The 18,723-nt window shown below is 42.5% G+C and overlaps 1 protein-coding gene across 4 annotated transcripts; it reads right to left on the reverse strand.

Moving 5' to 3' along the window:
- Nucleotides 1-2,416: 2,416 nt before the first annotated feature.
- On the reverse strand, nt 2,417-18,506 carry mlxip (MLX interacting protein). Of its 4 annotated transcripts, none has more exons than XM_030105291.1 (17): nt 17,935-18,506; nt 14,555-14,661; nt 14,264-14,349; nt 14,033-14,122; nt 13,917-13,952; nt 12,792-12,963; nt 12,481-12,570; nt 12,210-12,304; nt 9,925-10,522; nt 9,519-9,625; nt 8,326-8,437; nt 8,119-8,231; nt 7,834-7,938; nt 7,603-7,730; nt 7,391-7,514; nt 7,078-7,207; nt 2,417-5,479 (listed from the first exon to the last, which is right to left on the reverse strand). In XM_030105291.1, the coding sequence occupies exons 1-17, from the start codon at nt 18,231-18,233 to the stop codon at nt 5,373-5,375; spliced, it is 2,499 nt and encodes an 832-aa protein (XP_029961151.1). In that variant the 5' UTR covers nt 18,234-18,506; the 3' UTR covers nt 2,417-5,372. The 4 variants fall into 4 exon arrangements, with proteins under 4 accessions (XP_029961151.1, XP_029961149.1, XP_029961150.1 ...); XM_030105289.1 differs by having other exon boundaries at nt 12,792-13,032; XM_030105290.1 differs by having other exon boundaries at nt 13,917-13,958.
- Between the last annotated feature and the right edge of the window lie 217 nt (nt 18,507-18,723).

The following is an 18,723-nucleotide window of genomic DNA, read 5'->3' on the forward strand; positions in this document are numbered from 1 at the left end:
GACTTTACCAATCAGCATTTTATACATTTTATATAAAAATCTAAATGATATAACAGTCTTCATCCCTGAATATTACAATAAGGGCCCCCATATTTCCTCAAACACTCTTCCTTTTGTAACACATGCAAGTCTTTCAAGTGCAACACAAGATGTCATTTCCACCATCCATACTTTTCTAGGCGGTATGTCCACCCTTTTCCAGAATAATGCAGTCAATCTCCTGGCCTGCAGGAGACCAAAGTCGATGAGGGTGGCTGTCTTTTTGTTTACCACAAAGTCTTTAAGGTAAATCCCTAAAATGCACAGTGCTGCACAATGAGAAAACAGCAAAGAAAACAGACTATTGTGGACTTAATTTGAACAACAGATTTCCAATAGTTCTTAACTTTCCAAGAGTCCCATAAACAATGAAACAGACTTAAACCTTTATCATGAGAGCATTTTCTACAGGTGTCTGGAGTTTCATAAGTCCTCATTATCCATTTATATTCTAGCCACCTGTTACAACCTTCTCCCAGCCTGTCTTTGCTGGATTCTGCATCATGTGAAATTAAAGTTCTGTAAATAAAAGAAATCTGTTTCCTTCCTGTTTCCTGTTTTAATTGCAGATATTTGAAGAAATGCTTAGTGGGAATGGAAAAAGTTCGACAAAGTTGATTAGAAGTCAGCACTTCTCCATTCACATTTAGTGATGCAATGAAGCATCGGGGACTCGATATAGAAGAACAAGGACACACACAAACACGCGCTCACGCATCACGTCCTCGAGTTTTCTTATTTGCCGCAGCTCCCTTCAATTAAACCGAGATAGCAGATCTTCACACCTTCAGATATGGGTCAGCTCTGGGATGCGGGGGTTTTCTTAGGCCCACAGGTTCCCAGAGAGGAAACCCCGCGGGTCATAAAAACTGAATCCACAACTTGCGCGACCTTTAACATGCAGTGGAAAATGTTAATGTGACTACCTTTATCTGAAAAGAGCCCTAATAAAAGTGATCCCGGAGACATGGATGAGAGAAAGTGTCTGGCCTGAGCCGCCGCCGCCGCTGCTGCCTGAAGCCTCCTCTCGACATGGACCTCTGCGTCGGTGAGTCGCTGCGTCTTTCAGTCTCCACAGAGGGCCTCGGATGGAGTTACGCAACACTCCCAGCTCACCCCTTTTCTCTCTCTCCCTTTCTGTGTGTGTGTGTGTGTGTGTGTTTGAATCTGTAGTGCACGTCTTCTTGTGCCTGATCCTCGCACGTGCATCCAGCCTGCCAGCTGGAGCCAGGGGGGCTCTGGACAACACCATTCAGCTGATCCGGACAGGCGTCCAGAGCGCGCTGAACATCACCGTAAGACTCCGCGCGCTTCTTTACTTCCGATCACTAATCAAAAGTAGTCTGGGTAGTAGCAGCTCAGGGGAGTGTACGAAAATGATTTATGTCCAGTTAGTCCAGGTAAACATTAAGATCCTCACAAGAATATTGGAGTTCTTGATATTTAGATTACTGATTACACAATATTTAGACAGCATTCCTATCACAGTTGCACAAACTTGATTTTTAAACTTGAGTTGATACTTGAAATACATCCAGCATTTGAGTTAAAAGACAAGAAAAGGTGGAAATCAGTCTTTCTAAGGAATGGTTTTCAGACCTCCTGATCGTCCTCCAGGGTTTCTGAAATAAGGATCAGTAATGTGCATATCTCAGATGAAATGACTTTTAAAGAAGACCATGCCTGTGGATATATTTCTATATTGCATTAACCAGTTAGAAAATAAAACATGACTATAGGTTGATAGCAAACTTCTTCAATAAAAACCTACAACAAAGCTTATTTTCCCACATAAATCTCCTCTCCTCTCCTCCTCAGTCCGAGGCCGAGCTCATGATGCCGCCCGACGTCTCCTGTGACAGCCTGAACTCCACGGAGCTGTTCGGGCCGGAGCTGCATCCCCTCGCCGCTCATCACTTCTCCTCCCTGAGCTGCTACATGGTGAACGCCTCCAAGCTGTTCCTGAACGACCTCGCCATGGAGAAGCTGCTGCTGACCATCGCTCAGTACGCTCAGGCCGTGGAGCGGCTGTGGAGCGGCCGGGTGGCGGATCAGCGCTGCAGCCTGCCTTTCACTGGGGACCACTTTGAGGATTACGTGACCACAAAGTGTCTTTTGGAGTTTGTGAACAAATGGTTCCACAACACAACTCATCTGACCGAGTACTGAAAACATGTATTTATTTTAAAAACAGAGATCTTGACACCTATTTTTTTGTGAACCTTTGATATCTTTTATCTACTAATGTTTTCTGGATACACTCTCTAATTTTATATATTTATTGGCAATAAAAGTGACAAAGGAGGGAGAATTTCCGTTCTGATGTGTTTATTGATTCAGAATCATTTAAGGCATTTTGAAACATACAGGTTGCATGTGGAAACGTGGCAACAAATGCAATCATACGCTGCATTAAGAAAAAGTGTTGGGTTTTTTTTTTCCCTCAAACAAAACTATGATAAATTTGGGAGGAACCAACAAGGGCAGATCCCATCTGCAAAGATATACTGTACATCGTCTGGCATAATCCCAACCCTCCTCTGGAGAAAACAGCAGTCGGAAATCCAACCTTGAGTAACAAACATGTTAAAATTGTGGGTGTCAGAAATACCTGACAGAAAGAACACAAACAGGAGTTTTGGGGCGACTTATGTGCTGTCATTCTTTAAAGGTGACAAAAATGATCACAAATCTGTCCAAAACATGACTTGCAATCACAAAAACCATAGCTGCATTCAGACAAACACTTCTATCAAAAGAAAAACAAATAAATTATTTTGGGAAACCGGCGAGCTCTGAATGCTTGATCTGTACAATTGTAATAAAAGGCTGTAGTTTTGATCAGCTCCTTTGAGCACCGAGACACTTACAGATGAAAGTCCAAATAGAAAGGCGAGATCTCACACACACACACACACACACACACACATAAAACAAACTTGACATCGAAAATACAAAAAGACTGCACCCTAAAAGCTGCACATTCATTAAATAGAAGTGGTGCTCTTTGCTACCGTAAACTCAGTTGACAGCAGAAAATTCCCGTCTGCCTGAGGAGTGCTGAAGGCCAATAATAATAATGATAATAATAACAACTTACAAGGTACGAAACTCTTCAAGGCTTTTAATCTGACACAAGGGCTCTTAGTTTGAAACAGGACTGATCAGTGTAGTTTTACCATTCAGTCACCGTTGAGCCAGAAAACTACGAGAACAGAGAAAACTGCAGAAAGCAATCAACGGGCTCTCGCACGCCCATCGGATGATACGATCTGTTCTAAACCAAACTGTCACTCCTGATGCCAGCAGGTGGCGCTAAGACTGAATGGATATTGGCATGTGGAAAGGAGCAGCCTGACCGGTGAGGCCGGCTGTGTATACTGGGGAAATCTGAGGTGTTTGGGAGCTTCCCTGCTGTAGGAGCCTGTAGGAGTTAAAGCCCTTTGCAAAAGCACGGTCAATTCCAAACTGGCCGACTTCCAGTGTTGAACGGGAACTCATACTTTAAAAAAAAAAAAACCCACGGACACGCCCTCCGACGAGGACGTCACTGTCCAAACATTTCTCCATGGGGACGAGTTCAGGGCTGGGCCTTCATGGAGTCTCGACAACATTCACTGAAGTTGAAGCTGTTTTTCCTTCAGCTTCCTTCTTATCTGGTGAAAACTCCAAATTCACTGGCACGCCATGACCACACTGTTCCGACGAAAACTCACAGTTTCTGCAACTTTTAACAGTCAAAGTCTACACCCGAATTTGAAGTCGACTGGATGAAACCCCGAGGAGTGAGTGAAAGTCCAGCGCCTTGAAATACATACGTTTCTGTACCAAATTTGGTGAGTTTTCAAAACATGTTCAGGCTCCAAAAAAGGCAATTCATTTGGTAAGAAGTCATTCCTACAGATACAAATGGGTCCTTGCACCTTCAGTGCTCGGGCCCAATGAGAAACACGCACCGCAGATAGAAGGACACTTTGACCTTAAGGCTCTATGAGGCGTCATTTCCCACTGTTAAAAAACCCCATACACACTTTTTTAATGTCAAAATCAGCAACATGACAGCCTGTGCATGGATAAGCCGCACTTTGGTATGGCTCTGGGCGGATTTCTGTCTGCCGTGGCTGAGCGGTCGTTTCCGTCGATCTGTTCTGAACCTGCACGTAACCAGAAGCACTACACGAAAGGAAGATCGGTGAAATAACTCGCTGCGCTTAATGCGTCATCTGGCAGAAAAACGACCCTGATTTGTTCGCGAATGAGTGGAAAATCATTACGCACACCAGCGTAGCCCTGAGAGACTCACAAAGAATAGAAAAGACGTCCGGCTGTTTGTTCAGCCGAGATCTTTCAACACTGTGCATGTAATTATAGCGTGTGTATATAAAGAGAGGCATATATTGGTAATATGTAGTGCTATTTCAGGTGTATATATCCCTATGAGGGCTGTAAGTAATATTTTTTCACCATGCGGAGGCCTGCCCTTAAGAAATCGGTGTAACAGATGTACTACGACTGAAGCTTAATGTGATTTGCAGTTCAGGCCCAGCAGAAATGTGCTGAGTGAGTGAAGTTGGCATGGACGGAAAGCCACTAGAAAACCAGTGAAGTGAGCAGATAAAGCATTCAGCTGAGACAATGGTGGATGGAGGACGCAACGAAGCTCTGGTCTGTCCTGGGCAGACACGTAAAAACTCTCAAGGGACCATCAAGACCATGCAAAGCCTTTCTGAGCTTCTTCAGGAACCAAAAAAACTGCCTCCAGTTTATTTCAACAAAAAAAATACAAAACATAATAAAAAGTTTCTCGTAGAGGAAAAGCAGCACATCCACATACTTGAAACCCAAAGCTCACATTCACTCAAGATTTCCCTTTTTATGTGATAAATGTTTAAATATCTATTACTGTTCAAAACAAAGCTGCAGGTACCCGCTTCCAACACGGCATTTAGAAGACTGCCACCCAAAGCGGGTGAAGGTAGTAGTACTTACTGTTCATTACACATACTAAGATAAAACTATTTTTTTTTTATTATTATTATATTTTATTTTACACAATATGTCTCCCCGAGTGAGTTATGATCGAGAGTCAAAGTGCGGCAGAGCACACATTTACCTGTCGTACTGAAGGTGAAGCCAGACTTGGCTACTGTTCATCCCTGTTACTGACGTCTCTGAGATTCTGTGGATCTTTGGAAGACATCTTGCTGAATAGCTATAAAAAAACACTCGTGATATGTTTTCTGCATGACTGATGTCCCCCCCCCATCTCCAAAAAAACAAAAAAAACAAAACAAAGTGGCTTGTGAGTGACGTCAACTTGTCTGAGTGCAAGATCAAACATCAGCGTGTGCGACGGCCTGGATGGCTTCGTCAGGAAGCAGGGAGGGGTCGTTCAGGATGGACGTGGACGTGCTGAGCTGGCGAAGGGTGCTCAGCACCACTGGAAGACAGAAACGAGTGAAAACATGGGTGAAACGGCATCCTGAAGCTGACAAGCTAAACAGCAGCACAACATGGTCCAAGCTGACCGTAATATAAAAACTCAGTAACACTGAATTTTCTGTGTTTCACATCAGATGGTCTGGACCAGTACAATATCATAACTTAATTTTCTATAGTTTTAGTGCAGTGAATATATTTCACAGTATATAAACTTCTTTTTAATTATTTAATATGAACCCAATTTCAACTAATCTCTGCTACATTTTCAGAATTGAAATAAACTAAAACAACAAATTTTATACTTTACAAAGACATTCTGCAGCCGTCGTGGGTTTTCTCCGCTTTGAATAACAAAATACTCTTTTTTTCTGAAATTCAAAATTGCCTGATGATGAAATGCGGGGACAAATGAGCCATTTTAAATCACTTCACAGGCGTGAAACTTTTCATGTTCCAGACAAATAACACCTGGTGTTCAGGCCGGTTGTGTTAAACTTTCTTCAAAACCGTCAGTCTCCTGATTCATTGTCTTTTAAGAATACTTTTCGGTGCTTTTGAAAAAGTCTGAGGGAAGCACGAAAGCTGATTTTCTGATGCAATGTTGCACAAACTGCGAAACATCCCCTTTTCCCACTGTAATGGCCGACTCACTGTTTTTGATTATTCATGTAGGCAGATTGAAGATATTGTAATGGAGGAGTTGTGTCAAAGGATGTGGGGAAGATATTATCACACTGACATTAACAATAGCACATGTCATTAAAAAGCACCTCTCAGGTCAACGAAAGTCGCTGTACAAAGAAACAACTGACAATAAAAAGAACGAGCTGCTTGTTGTGGAATAATCGGCAGCGGTTAGCTGAACAGCGGTGGTGGTTTGGAAAAACTAACAAAACAGCAAGCGTCACTTAAACTGCTGACACGTTAACATCTGATGAGAAAGAATTCTTTTTATAATGGCAGGTCAGAGAGACACTTCAGCCGCTGCAGAATTATAAGAATAAATGAATTCTAAGTGTTTAGCGGTCTTGCGAAACAGCACAGACTTCTGCTTCAGTGAGCTGCTAAAACTGATCGAAATCTTCTGACGTCACCTTCCACTGTCCGACCGACAAAATGACTGAGGAAACTTGTTTCAACCACGTGGGAGGTTAAAAAAAAAAAAAAAAACTACTCCGGCAGATTTAATCTCCACTGTTGGTGTGTCATTACTAAACACTTGATTTGTTAATTTTTCTGTCATGGTGCCATGTTTTTTTTCTATTTTGCAGAGGAGAGGGGAATACACCGATACACCGGCAACAGGAAAACGTGAGTAACTGAAAAACACAGCGCTGAACTGGCAGCTGCAAAAGAGGTTGATAAGGATTCAGAAATTGGTCATGTGTTGATCCTCCTGGGGAAATTAGGAGAAGTGGACGTTCGATCAGAAGTTTGCAAGTTCGTTTGCAGTGGTTAAGGTTAACCCTTGTTGAAAGAATTTGTGTTTTCAAAAACGCACACATGGAGCAGCAGTCAGAGAGGAGTATTTAATTTATAGGTGCTGAGTTCCACAGGCTGTTAAAAAAGAAAAAGAAAGTGTAGTCTTTGGCTTACTGGGTCTGAGTGCTGGGAGGGAGCAGTGGCGATCGAGCCACTGCAGCGTGGAGTGACACAGCTCCGCTCTGCTCGTCGTTGACACCATCCCGTTGAACGACTCGAAGAGAGGCTTGATAATGATGCTGAACTGAAGGCAAGAAGGTCAAGGGACGCAAATACATTATGCACCACCGCTGCACGTTCTTCAACAACGGTTGGACGGGCTCCGATGATGAAGAATACAAGACCTTTCAAACTAAATAATACACAGAACCCACTTTCTGTTATTCATGAACAGCAGCAATTTAGGAGCTTTTTCAATGAAGGATACAATCCAGAACTTCCAGTTCTGTAACGTTCGGCTCTTCACATACTCATTAAACTTCTCCTGCATGTGGTCGAAGTGATGCCGTCTGACTGGCACTCCCGTTGCAGGCAGCTGCTCCTGACAGACGCTGGGGCGGCGGGGATTATACATGACAATCAGAAAGATGGTACAACACTCGTATGTCCCACAAGGAGGGAGACGCAACTTCAACCTACTTTATGGAGGAGTTGAGCTCTTCTATCTCCTCTCGGAGTCTCCTGGCCTCTTCCTGCATCTGCTGCCTGTCCTGCTGAAGCTTCCCGATGTACTCTACAGTCTTCTGCAGGGTGATTGCATTACTGATCTGAATGCACAAATGTGAAAAACAGGATAATCGTTAACCACAGAAGAAAATAAGGCGCAGTCCAAAATGTCCACAATGTGTTGTTGATGATGATTCAACATACATTTGGTTGGGATTTCAGAGCTGGAACCAGGTTGCAGAGTGTCTTAAAGCCGAAATTGATGTTTGATCGACGCTTCTGCTCAGCAGATATGTGTGTTCTCCGACTCTGTTTCACAGCAGTAGTGGAAAGATTACACACGGTACACACAGAACATGCGATAAAGTGATAACTGATGACAATATCCAGGAAATAAAGTACTGAGATTGACATTAATTACTTATTAGCTGCAAAAACCCAGTCTTCATAACACTATGTGAGGAAACATTAATTTTTAAAAGCACAGACCTGACTTTGTTCGTTCTTCACCAGAGATGTACTGCTGCCGCTCATCGATAGAGGACTCGGGACTTGATCTAATCCGCACGGCGACCCCTGACCGGATCCTGGCTGATTGGGAGCTAAAAGGAAAAGCAAACGAACGAAAACTTATTTCAGAGAAAGTGAGACAGGAGCATTCGAGAAGCGGGTTTTCAGGTTGGAGTGAACTCTCACCAGCACACGAGGATGATTTCTCATGTTTACAGTTGGAAGATCGTGATTTGTCTTTGGGGACGATGGGCTGCGGAGACTTTGGAGTTGGAGCCATGACGTGAAATCCAGGCCCCTGAAGAGAAAAAGAAGAAATGGAAAATAATTACGATGAGAAGCAGAGTCAGCTGCAATAAAATGTTCTATTTCTTGGGTGAAAGTTGACATAAAGAGAACTGAACTCAACTCAACAACATTAAAGCACAAATCAAGTTTTAGTAAACACTTCAAATTTATTTGTCACAACTAATATTACAGGAGTTTACTCCAAATTTAAAATTTACTAAACTAAACTCTTTTCTTGATTCGTCTCACCGAATTTAACAGCTGCGTACAAATCTGGTGTTGCCTCCAGCACACCTGAAGAACTTATATTGTGGCACTGGATGTATTCACCATCTGGGGCTTACAAATGTTGACAACTGACTGCATGTTAGAAATATGGTTGAAGTCAATGGAGGGAAGATCATCGCTTTGTCTAAAGAAGGATATTATACAAAAAGACACTTGGATAGTGAACGTTCCGAGAGACTTATAAATAAAACATAATTCACAAGTTCAAGGAATCGTGGCTTCACTACCTGCATGTGGAAGAAAATAGCAACAGCTGCCACCAGCAGTCTGAGGAGGCAGGAGATCAAATACCATCAGGCAAGACTTGGTGGCAGCATGCACTGAGGTGTCAGTGTCAATAGTAAATAGAGATCCATATTTCCACATATTTATATATATCCAACACTTCATGAGAAACTCATGCAGAGCAGTTCGAGGAAAAATAGTGAAAGTAGCTGACTTGATGAGTCCAGTATGGGAAACTGTCATGGTGTTTATAAGGAAACTGAAAATTTTCACTATTTTTGACTTCAGAGGATCATTGAATAGTGCGGAGGCTTGAATTCAGAAAGAGTCCTGGAAGAGACGAGCAGGATCACCACGGTGCTCAGTCCAGCACGAAACACGTGTTAAAAGAGATGAATAATTTCAGAGAGCAGTCGCTGATTAAAAGTGACATAATGCATTGAATTTGGACAAACCACCTATTTGTCCTTTTAAACATAGCTGAAGCTTTGACATTTTGCCAAAAAGGCTAATTTGTAATTTCTCAAGGTATATCAGAGAAAGCAGTGATCATGATCACAAGTGTGTCGTAAACATACCTGGACTAGATGAGACGGCGCGATGACCACTCCGGTGTTGGAGACGACGTCTGCTTTCAGAGGCGAGGGTGTGACGATCACAGCATTGGCATGGCCTGGGAACGGTGCTGCAACGGTTCGCGTGTGAAAATCCGTGAACATTTCTTTTTTAAATGCAATGCTTTTATCAGCTCACACACACATATATCACAACATTTGTGGAATGAGTTAAATATTCTACTGAATATAAACAGGCATCACTGTTATACAGAAATAATTTGACATACATTCACTTGGTTAATAATTATGACGCATTATTATTGCAGCATCAGCTGTAATAATGACATAATCATTATGAATATTACAAAATGAGGAAGGACTCAACACCTGAAATCAAGAAGCAATCTGCAGAAGAAGGACCACAGACCTGTAAGGATGAGGTGAGAGGAGGGAAGGGTGTTAGCGGGAGCGATCCGTTGCACAGGGCGGCTTTTGTTGGCACCGGATGAATGGAAAACTTGAGGCAGAGCAAAAGTCTGACGCTGCTGGACAGGAGTGGAGGGTAGCAGGGCCAGGGGCTGGAGCTGCGATGGAGGAGCCGGGGCTTGTGAGGGTATTGAGCTGAATTCTGAGCTGCGGCTGAACGTCGTGGCTGTGTCGCTGGCTGTGACGGCTGAGGCGGCTGTGTGTGTGGACGGCACGGCCTCGTCCAGGCCCGGTGGGTTGTTCAGGGGCGAGGGAACCATGGCGGCGGCGGCTGCTGCTGCTGCAGACGACATGTCCTGCCCTGGGAGACACTGTGCCAAGTGATCACGGGCTAAAGTCTGAGGGACGGCAGGAGAAGCCGCCGCTTGATCAGAGGGCGCCACCTGCCCAGGAAACAGTGGCATGTATCTTTGCACATAGCCAGCATCACCGCTCGCGCCTGTGGGGCTGGTCTGACTGGCCATGGGAGGCGAGATGGACAAGGAGCCAGACGGAGTGATGTGGCTGGTTGAGAGCTGCATGGAGGGTAATAACTGGGCCTGGCAGAGGAAAGCAGACAAAGACACTCAGCCTTTCATCACAGATCACAACCACTCTGAGCCCTTATGTTACCGGGACATTTTCTGTCTGTGATTTCTTTTTGTCATTGTTTGTCAGGATTATCTCAATATTGATTAATACTGACTCTTTTTTAAAGCTTACCGATAATACGAAAGTGCTAATGTATCACTGTAGCTACAGACTACACACTAGTTTTTTCCCGTGTGACTCTTCAATATTTCTCAATCAAGGCCCATATGCTCTCATTTCCTAATTAAAGTCAGTTGAAAAAAAGTTGCAATTTTAACAATGTAAACATAATGAGACAGGTCAAATATAAGAGACACCCGTCTACTAGAGCAGGAGTAGCTCTACAACTGAAAGAAAAACTTAATATATTAGCTGTTTAGTGCTGAATAACACAACCATTTACTGGCAATAATCCGATGATTCTTGCCAGTGGATTTTCATGACTGGAAATCACTCCAGGTTTACATTACTGGTAATCCACAGTGATAGATTTAAAATCGGATGCGTCAGGAAAAGCATTGATATTTTCTTATCTTTAGTAATATTTTATATGGGAAAAAACAGTGATGTGTCACTTTAATGTTAAACACCCAACATCACCATGTGTTGAAGATCTGATGCATTTTATTTTAAAGAAAAATAAAAGGCAAATCCAGTATTTAGCGCATAAGGCTAAAAGGTCTTTTTTTTTTTTGTTGCAAACAAACTATCAGAAATTCAGTCAATAATTTTCAAATGAAATGAATGCAAGAGTCAACAAAAATCATTTTTTAAGTTCCTGCCTCCTTTCAGTCAATGGATGGATTTGACAGACCTGTACATAAAAGCCACACCCAAAAACATCTCTGGTATGTGTCTCTCTTTCCAGCATGCCACTTTGAATATGTTTATACATAAAGGTCAGTTGAGGACTTTTACACTGAAGCCAAAACCCAAACAACAAACCGGATTTACAACCGCGCAGTCAGATACTTTTTTCATCCAGTAATGTCGCAGCTGACGTTACACTACTGGACTCTTTCCATTTATTTAGAGGGGCCTAGGAAAAAGCTATTACGTGGAGGTTTTCAGGAGAAAGCCTTATCCAAAACCAATCAGATAAGTCACGATCACCTCAGAAATGTCGGCAGTTCCTTGCTGAGGTTATGACTTGGTGCCTCGTGTCTTCCTTGATATATGAGCATTAATGAAAAAGCCACGTGAAGACACTTAGACCTCTCACCTCTGAAAATGAAATCAATTCATATTGAGTGACTGTGCTTGGTAAATCTGAAGAACTTATTCGCAGCATTTAGGAGATACTGTGAGGAAAGCAGGAATACGAAAAGACAATATCTTGATGCTTTGGCTGAATAATCGCCTCCTGGCTAACCTCAGAGACAACATGTGAAGCTGTATGTCTGATAAAAAAAACTGATTTTAAAAAATGAACTAATTTACTGAAAATCAGTTTAAGAATGTCGCGGACAGTCTCGGTGAATAAAGTTTAGTAATATTATTTTGTTACACAGATTATTAAGTGTAACTACGTCCAGAAGGAAAGGTGGTGGAAAATCTCAAGTGAACGACAAAAACCTCAACGTCAATCAAGGCGGGGAAGGAGACGTCTCTTTGAAGTGGTGTGTGTTAGGGCTCGAGCACTGAGCGGGTGTTTACCTGTGACTGAGAGCTGCTGCTGGGTAGAGAGGTGACAGATGATGCAGTGGGGGAAACAGAGGGGAAGACGGGCTGACGGAGGCTGTGAAATAAGTCTGGAACAAGAGTCTCTATGTTAGCTAGAGGTTAGTAAAATCACACTACTTCTTGCGTTAGGCTAGGCTAGGCTGGAGCAGAGTTACGAGAACATGTGCGCTTGATTTCTGTACAGTGTGCACTATTAGTTGGTCTGTGGGGCTACTGGAGCTGCGGGCTGGCGCCGTCCTGCTACCTTGCAGTGAATCGAAGGAGTCCATGAAGTCCAGGTTGGGCTGTAAGGGGATGAGTCCCGGCTGGATCATGTCAGCGTTTCCTGCATGAGCTGTGGCAGGTGAAGGTACACAAAGCAACAACCGGTAATTCCACACATGCACAGATTCTATATCAATTCAGCCTTGAGTGGCACTCATTCAGAAGATCTATTTGCAACAATAAAGCATGAAGAAAATGGTACAGGTGGAGTTAAGCAAAAAAATAGTTATTAACTCAAGTATTAGAAGATACTCAACTGATCTCATCATATACATTTGATTGTTTTCTCACCTATTTCCCTGGGATTTGGCCAGGATATGGGCTGGTGGGAGGCCAGCGTTGAGAACAACGTGTCTGAAAACTCAGACATCAGAACGTCCATGTCAAACAGCGGGTCCATCTCCATCGGCGCCGGCGCTTCGTTGTGCTTTCGAGGCATACGGCGTGCGGCCGTCTCTTCATCCTGATAAATGGAGACACGCAGCATGTCTGGAGACACTTCCCCAAACAGAGAGAACTGCTCCTCGGGACCCTTTAAGTGTTCAAAACGCAACCAGCAGGCCAGTTAATGACACACGAGCATGCAGCGTGGTAGTCAGTCACAACATGATTACTCTGAACTGTAGCACTACACGCACTACTCTGAAAAAGACCAGCCAAATCTCGAAGTTGGATAAAGTCATATAGAAGCTGGATGATGGACTATTACTGTATATCATCTCATTTATTCTACAAAAAAGCTTGGAGAATATCAAAAATGTTACCACACACAAAATACAAAGTTTTAAGCCTGATTATGCCCAAGAACAAGAGAGCAGGATAAAAATCGAACTGGAAAAAAAAAAGATCTTGGTTTAATGTAAGTTTTTATCTATAAAAAGCATTTTGGATACAATCAACAGATCAAAAATCTTGTGACATAATGTGAGACACGCTGGTTCACTGAATTACGTACACACATATTCAATACACTGCCACAATGTTTGTCTGTAACCTTGTCCAACCTTGTTAAAGATCATCAGAGATACTATAGTTTAGTTATGCTCCTCTAAACTTGTAGTTTGCAGTAGAGTTGAGCTGTTGATATTTTTTTTTCATATTCTGTTTCCAAACAAAAGTTAAAGTGACGAAAGCCTGTTCCACTGTGACTACTAAAGCTGTGTTTGGATTATGGTGAAAATACTGGAGTACATGCAGGAAATGCACAGGAATAACATGCAACTCCAAACAAAAAGCTTTAGCTTGGCACGTACAGGTGCTTTTCAAAAATGAATTACGAAAATGCAAATGTGGATATTATGAAGGTGACATGGTTAGCACAGGTTAACTGCATTAATTAATTGTTTGGACATATGGCGGAATAGATGCTGACAGTAACGGAATGGTACGAACAAACGAGGAAGTAGTCATGCATACCGTAAGTAAGCTTGAGAGGTCCTCATCCTTGTGCTTCTGTAGCTATAAAAAAAGTCATATTAGATAAATATTAATGCATTCATGAAACTGGTACGACAGAAATCTGGACAACGTACCCTTTTTTTAAAGTATGCTCTCCATTTGTGATACTCTCGAATGACTATTTCAATTCTCCTTTTCCAGCATTTCCCCTCTGTGGCGATGGCCTACAGAACAACAAGAGGAGAGACAACTGAAGGAGAAGCCACAACAAGCACCGAAAGACAGGCAACAGACTGAGAGGCTGAACACAGACTGAAGCTGTGCAGAAGTGTCTGCTGGACGTCTCCATAACCACCCTTCTTTACCTCTGCAGGACGATGGACATCCAGGTCCATATTTCCATCCAGCGGCGTCACAAAATGACAAACCGGGTTCTCTCTTCTCTCCACATCTGGAAGTAAAACAGCAAATGTCACTCCCAGTTTGAGACACAGAAGTCCTTCTATTTCCCCATTCCAAATTTAACAACAAACTGAGCCTGTCTTTCATTTGAGACAGTGCATATCTGCAGGTATATTCGTGTTTTTACCACTTCAGTGTTTACTATTAGAACCCAAACTGCAGATACAAGGAGAGTTAAATTGTAGAGTCCTTACACTGCATATACCACGCTCTCCATATGGCGTTGTTGAGGCGGATCTTGTCTCTCCACAGCAGTTTAAGGCCTCTGAAGTTCTTCCATTTGGGAGAAACCAACTTTCCACTGGAAAAATAGAAGAATGAAAATGAAATGACATGACGACGCTCAACTTGCGTCACCAAATCTCAACATTACGTCAAACCCTCATCCCACAGCCCAATATTCAGATTTTATTTACACTCCGACTCTATAACAAACATAGTTTGATAGTTAAGTTTTCAGCTAAAATTGTAAGAACAAGAATCATGCTCAAATACTAAATAAATGTCCCAGCGTTCAATGAGTGAATGAAAAATCACCGTATTTTACATCTGCATGGCAGTGACCCGACATTAAACCTGTAGTTCTTGTACATTATATTATGTATCTTGTTTCTAGTTGGGCCACTTATTTTTCTCGAATTTTAGCTGGGAACTGACATGTGTGTGGGAACTTATACTGGTAGCAGCAGTGTAAGATTTAGAAAAAAAAAAAACTGCATGAGTGCATTTCTGTAAAAAACAAACAATTCCATGCATCCATAAAGAGGAATGTCTGAATGTTCTGAAATCCATGGACTTTTTTTTTTTTTAACTTGAAATGAAATGCTAAATGATCGATTATGATATCTTTCAGTTATATGTCTTCAACAGTTCTGCAAAACGTACCTGTGACCTTTACAAATACAAAAATGTAATGGTGTTATGTAGAACTGCTGTTTTAATGACTAAAGTTGAGGTTTCGGTTCTTAAAAGGACAACGAATCACCATAATCTAGAGAAGCTTCACTTCTGGATGGTGTCCTCGGGACTGGGTGTATAATGACCAGGAATGTTGACTTCAGGTTCCTGTTTCTATGTTTATCATTTCTGTCCCTTTCACTGTTTTCCCCTGCAGTTATTCGACTCTTTGCAAGCACGTGGTGACTCTTGTATTTCAGTCTGAACTTTTCCAGGGGAGCTGCTTCACTCATCTGAAAAAAAAAAAATCTCAGGTCCAGACATGTTGTTAAGACTGTTTCTTGGAAATAAATGCTCATAATTTGCCTTTACAGGATGAATGACAACAACAGAACAGTGACTGCTCTATTAATAGTGATCCCAGTGAGTTGAATTTGATGCTATTTGTGAAGCGAGAGGGAATCCTCCGAGCAGCTGGCACCGACGCCGCAAACACTGCAGCTGTAAACAGAGAACTATGGGTAACGTGACCTGAGCTAACATCGGATGCATATTGATGTGTGTACAGCTCATAAATGACCACCATCAATAACAGTAAAGGACACACACTGAGTAAATAAATAAATAATAAAAAAAAATCTATTGAGAACTGCTATTAAAACCAACTTTAAAAATGTGTTTAAGTTTCCTGAGTTAGCATGAACTGCTATCAGTTCACATAGAACTAATTTTACATACTGAATGATGCACAGAAACATGATCTTGTCAAAATGAAAAGCAAACATTCCCTTTATGTGAGCCAGAATGGGATTTCTCGTATCTCACTACTGTTAGAGCTCACATGATAAAGCAAAGTCACTGAATCATGTCAAACCTTCAACCACAAAAGAGATTTGTTTAGAGACAACAAACAAAAGGTGAGCCATAAATCTTCGCCTCAGACAACTCTCTAATCCTGATGTTATGATGACTCTCATTACAAAAAGTGACCAAACAAGTCTGAAGCTGCTCCTGCCAAGCGTCTGCTGAGTGGCATCAATTATTTCTTCGGGTACAAAAACCAAGCAAGTGATCCCTCCCTATGTTGGAGACTGTCGAGGCACGCTCGAGCTGCCAGGCAGCTCATTCTGACCCAAATTCAGTTTCTCTGTTCACCACATAGAGGCAAATCTCTTATTTACCTCATTAGATCAAGTAGGAACCATTCAGTCAAAATCTATCAGGGAAAAACTGCCACAAAGCTATACATGTAAATCTTTAAAAAGATGAGCTCCACCTCAAACAGCCGCAGCAATAAAATTCTGTCAAAGCATAATCTGAAAATGTGACCAGATATGACCTCCAGGGAACACAGATCATTTCCTCTTTGGCGTCAAAATGACTGCAATAGTTGTGGTTTTCACTCTGTGTGAATCACACGGATAAATAAGGCACCCATTATGTGTACGTTTCAACACCTTCTGTCACTGTCATAATGATTCAATTATTTCTGAACATCTCTATGGTTAAATGTGTGAATATTTATAAATATATGAAAACATTCAAGTGTGAGTCTGTGTATCTGCAAACATGAGAAACACTTCCACCAAGACACAGATTAAAAAGAAACCAAAAACAATTTGATCTGATTATTTTGTGTCATCTTGTGGGTCACCTTGTATGGTTCTGTTTGTTTGTTTTTCTTCTCTGTCCAGTGTTGTGTTATCTTGAGAACACTCTTAGATTACTGAGGTTGTTTTGTGGTTCATGCTTAGTTGTGTTGTGACACTGCTTGTTGCACACTTTAATTTTGTGTTATTTAATGTTGCAGGTGCTTTTATAACGCTGCATTGTTGTTCTAAAAAATACTGACAATTATAATACTTATTTTGCAGTTGTTTAGCAAATGATTGATTTTTCATGTCCTTGTGTTTTTTTGGTCCTTAGAATTTTCAGGAAGTAATTGCATAATGGAAAATGTATCTAAGTATGAGTACAATTACATATGAAGTACAAGTCTGCAAAAATACTATTTATTTATTGTCCCCATTTGTAATGCATTACATCCAGATCCAGTACCTGTGATTTGAAAAGAATTAGTTTCAGGTAGAGGTCAGATGAGATATCTCTGTATCAATGTTTCATCTCTTGTCCCATGCATCTTTTGTGTCTCATTTTCTTTGTTATACCCCATGTGGCTATTTCTTTTGTTTGTACCTTTCTTTTTTCCACTTGCATGTGAAAAGTGTCTTGTGGTCATTTGTTGTCTACTTTGTTTTATGTCACTTTCTACTATGATTGCTTCGGGTCACTTTACAACCACTTTGTCACATTTTCTTATGGTACTAATCATTTTTCTATCACATTGGGACTTGTAATGCATGTGATTAAGCCCAATGTGTACCTTGTCTGATATCTCGTGATAGTATGCAGAAGAGACCACTCCCCCTGATTCAATGGGTCCATGCCCATTTAGTACACGTTACACATCCTTTTTTTCAACTAAAGCAAGAGAAGGGTGTAAGCACTTGTGGACTCAGCTCAATACAAATCACGAGTGGTCAGCAGGAAGCTCCGTGAAGAGCAAACTCGTGACTGTACAGTGTGTCCCCTGGTCCCAGGCTGACTGCTGATCTGGACAGGATGTGGAGGAGAACTCCCCACGAACTGAGGTGAACATCAGTCGCCAGTGACTCACCTGTACGCCAGGGTCATGCACTCAAAGAGTTTGGTGAGCGAGGCGTCTATGGAGAAGTGCGAGGTGCTCGCCTTGCCGAAGTGGTAGGTCTGACAGGTCTGTTTGTTGACAGTGTCGAAGTCGTAGCCTTTCTTCGGAGGGTGCTCGCTGTGCGGCGAGGACACCATGAAGTGCCCGCTGTGGATGATCTGGGACTCCAGCCCGTCCGCCCTGCGCAGCCCCAGCTGCGGCTCCTCTGTGTCCGAGTCGTCATCCTGCTCCTGCTTCACGTTGGCCGGCGGCCGGCGGTACTTCTGCATCTCTCTAGTAGCCACAGTCCACCAGACAAATAGCTAACGTTAGCCAGCAAGCTAGGACAATAAAACTCTCGCTTTTCATGAGGCTTCCCGTCGGCGCAGCAAAACTCAGCTAAAGTTTTCCAACTCGGCGCCGTGCAGTCGCAGCCCTCGGCTCGCTCATTTTACCGTGCACCGCTGGCCACAAACGGCTCGACTTGACGTGTTGGTGTCTTGATAAATATTTGACGTAACTACGAGTCGGTCTGTGACCAGCTGACAAAAAAACTGCGGTGGGTTCCTCGGCGGCTATGGGCGGCTCTGCCCGGAGCAGGAAGTTCCTGTGTGAGACGCGCTCTGATTGGTCCGTGTCAGAACCCCGCCCACCACTCAACTCTAAATAAACTGAAGCGACGGGTCCGCCGACAGTCAGCCACAGCCCCGAGACCCGAGGCTGAGGGGCCCCAAACCTCGAAAGAAAAGTCTAATCTGAGTTTTTGAACTGTTAGAGGAA

Source organism: Salarias fasciatus, chromosome 12 (assembly GCF_902148845.1).
Source record: "Salarias fasciatus chromosome 12, fSalaFa1.1, whole genome shotgun sequence".
Taxonomy (NCBI): domain Eukaryota; kingdom Metazoa; phylum Chordata; class Actinopteri; order Blenniiformes; family Blenniidae; genus Salarias; species Salarias fasciatus.

What these genes read in the sequence shown, in the direction of transcription:
- mlxip (XM_030105288.1), bottom strand. Translation starts at nt 18,233, where the DNA reads ATGCAGAAGTACCGCCGGCCGCCGGCCAACGTGAAGCAGGAGCAGGAT. An exon ending in GAGAGCGTGGTATATGCAGT is followed by an intron (nt 14,350 to 14,554) that starts GTAAGGACTCTA and finishes TTTTACTTCCAG; the next exon opens with ATGTGGAGAGAAGAGAGAAC. An exon ending in CCTCCCAGCACTCAGACCCA is followed by an intron (nt 5,480 to 7,077) that starts GTAAGCCAAAGA and finishes TCTGTCTTCCAG; the next exon opens with TGGTGCTGAGCACCCTTCGC.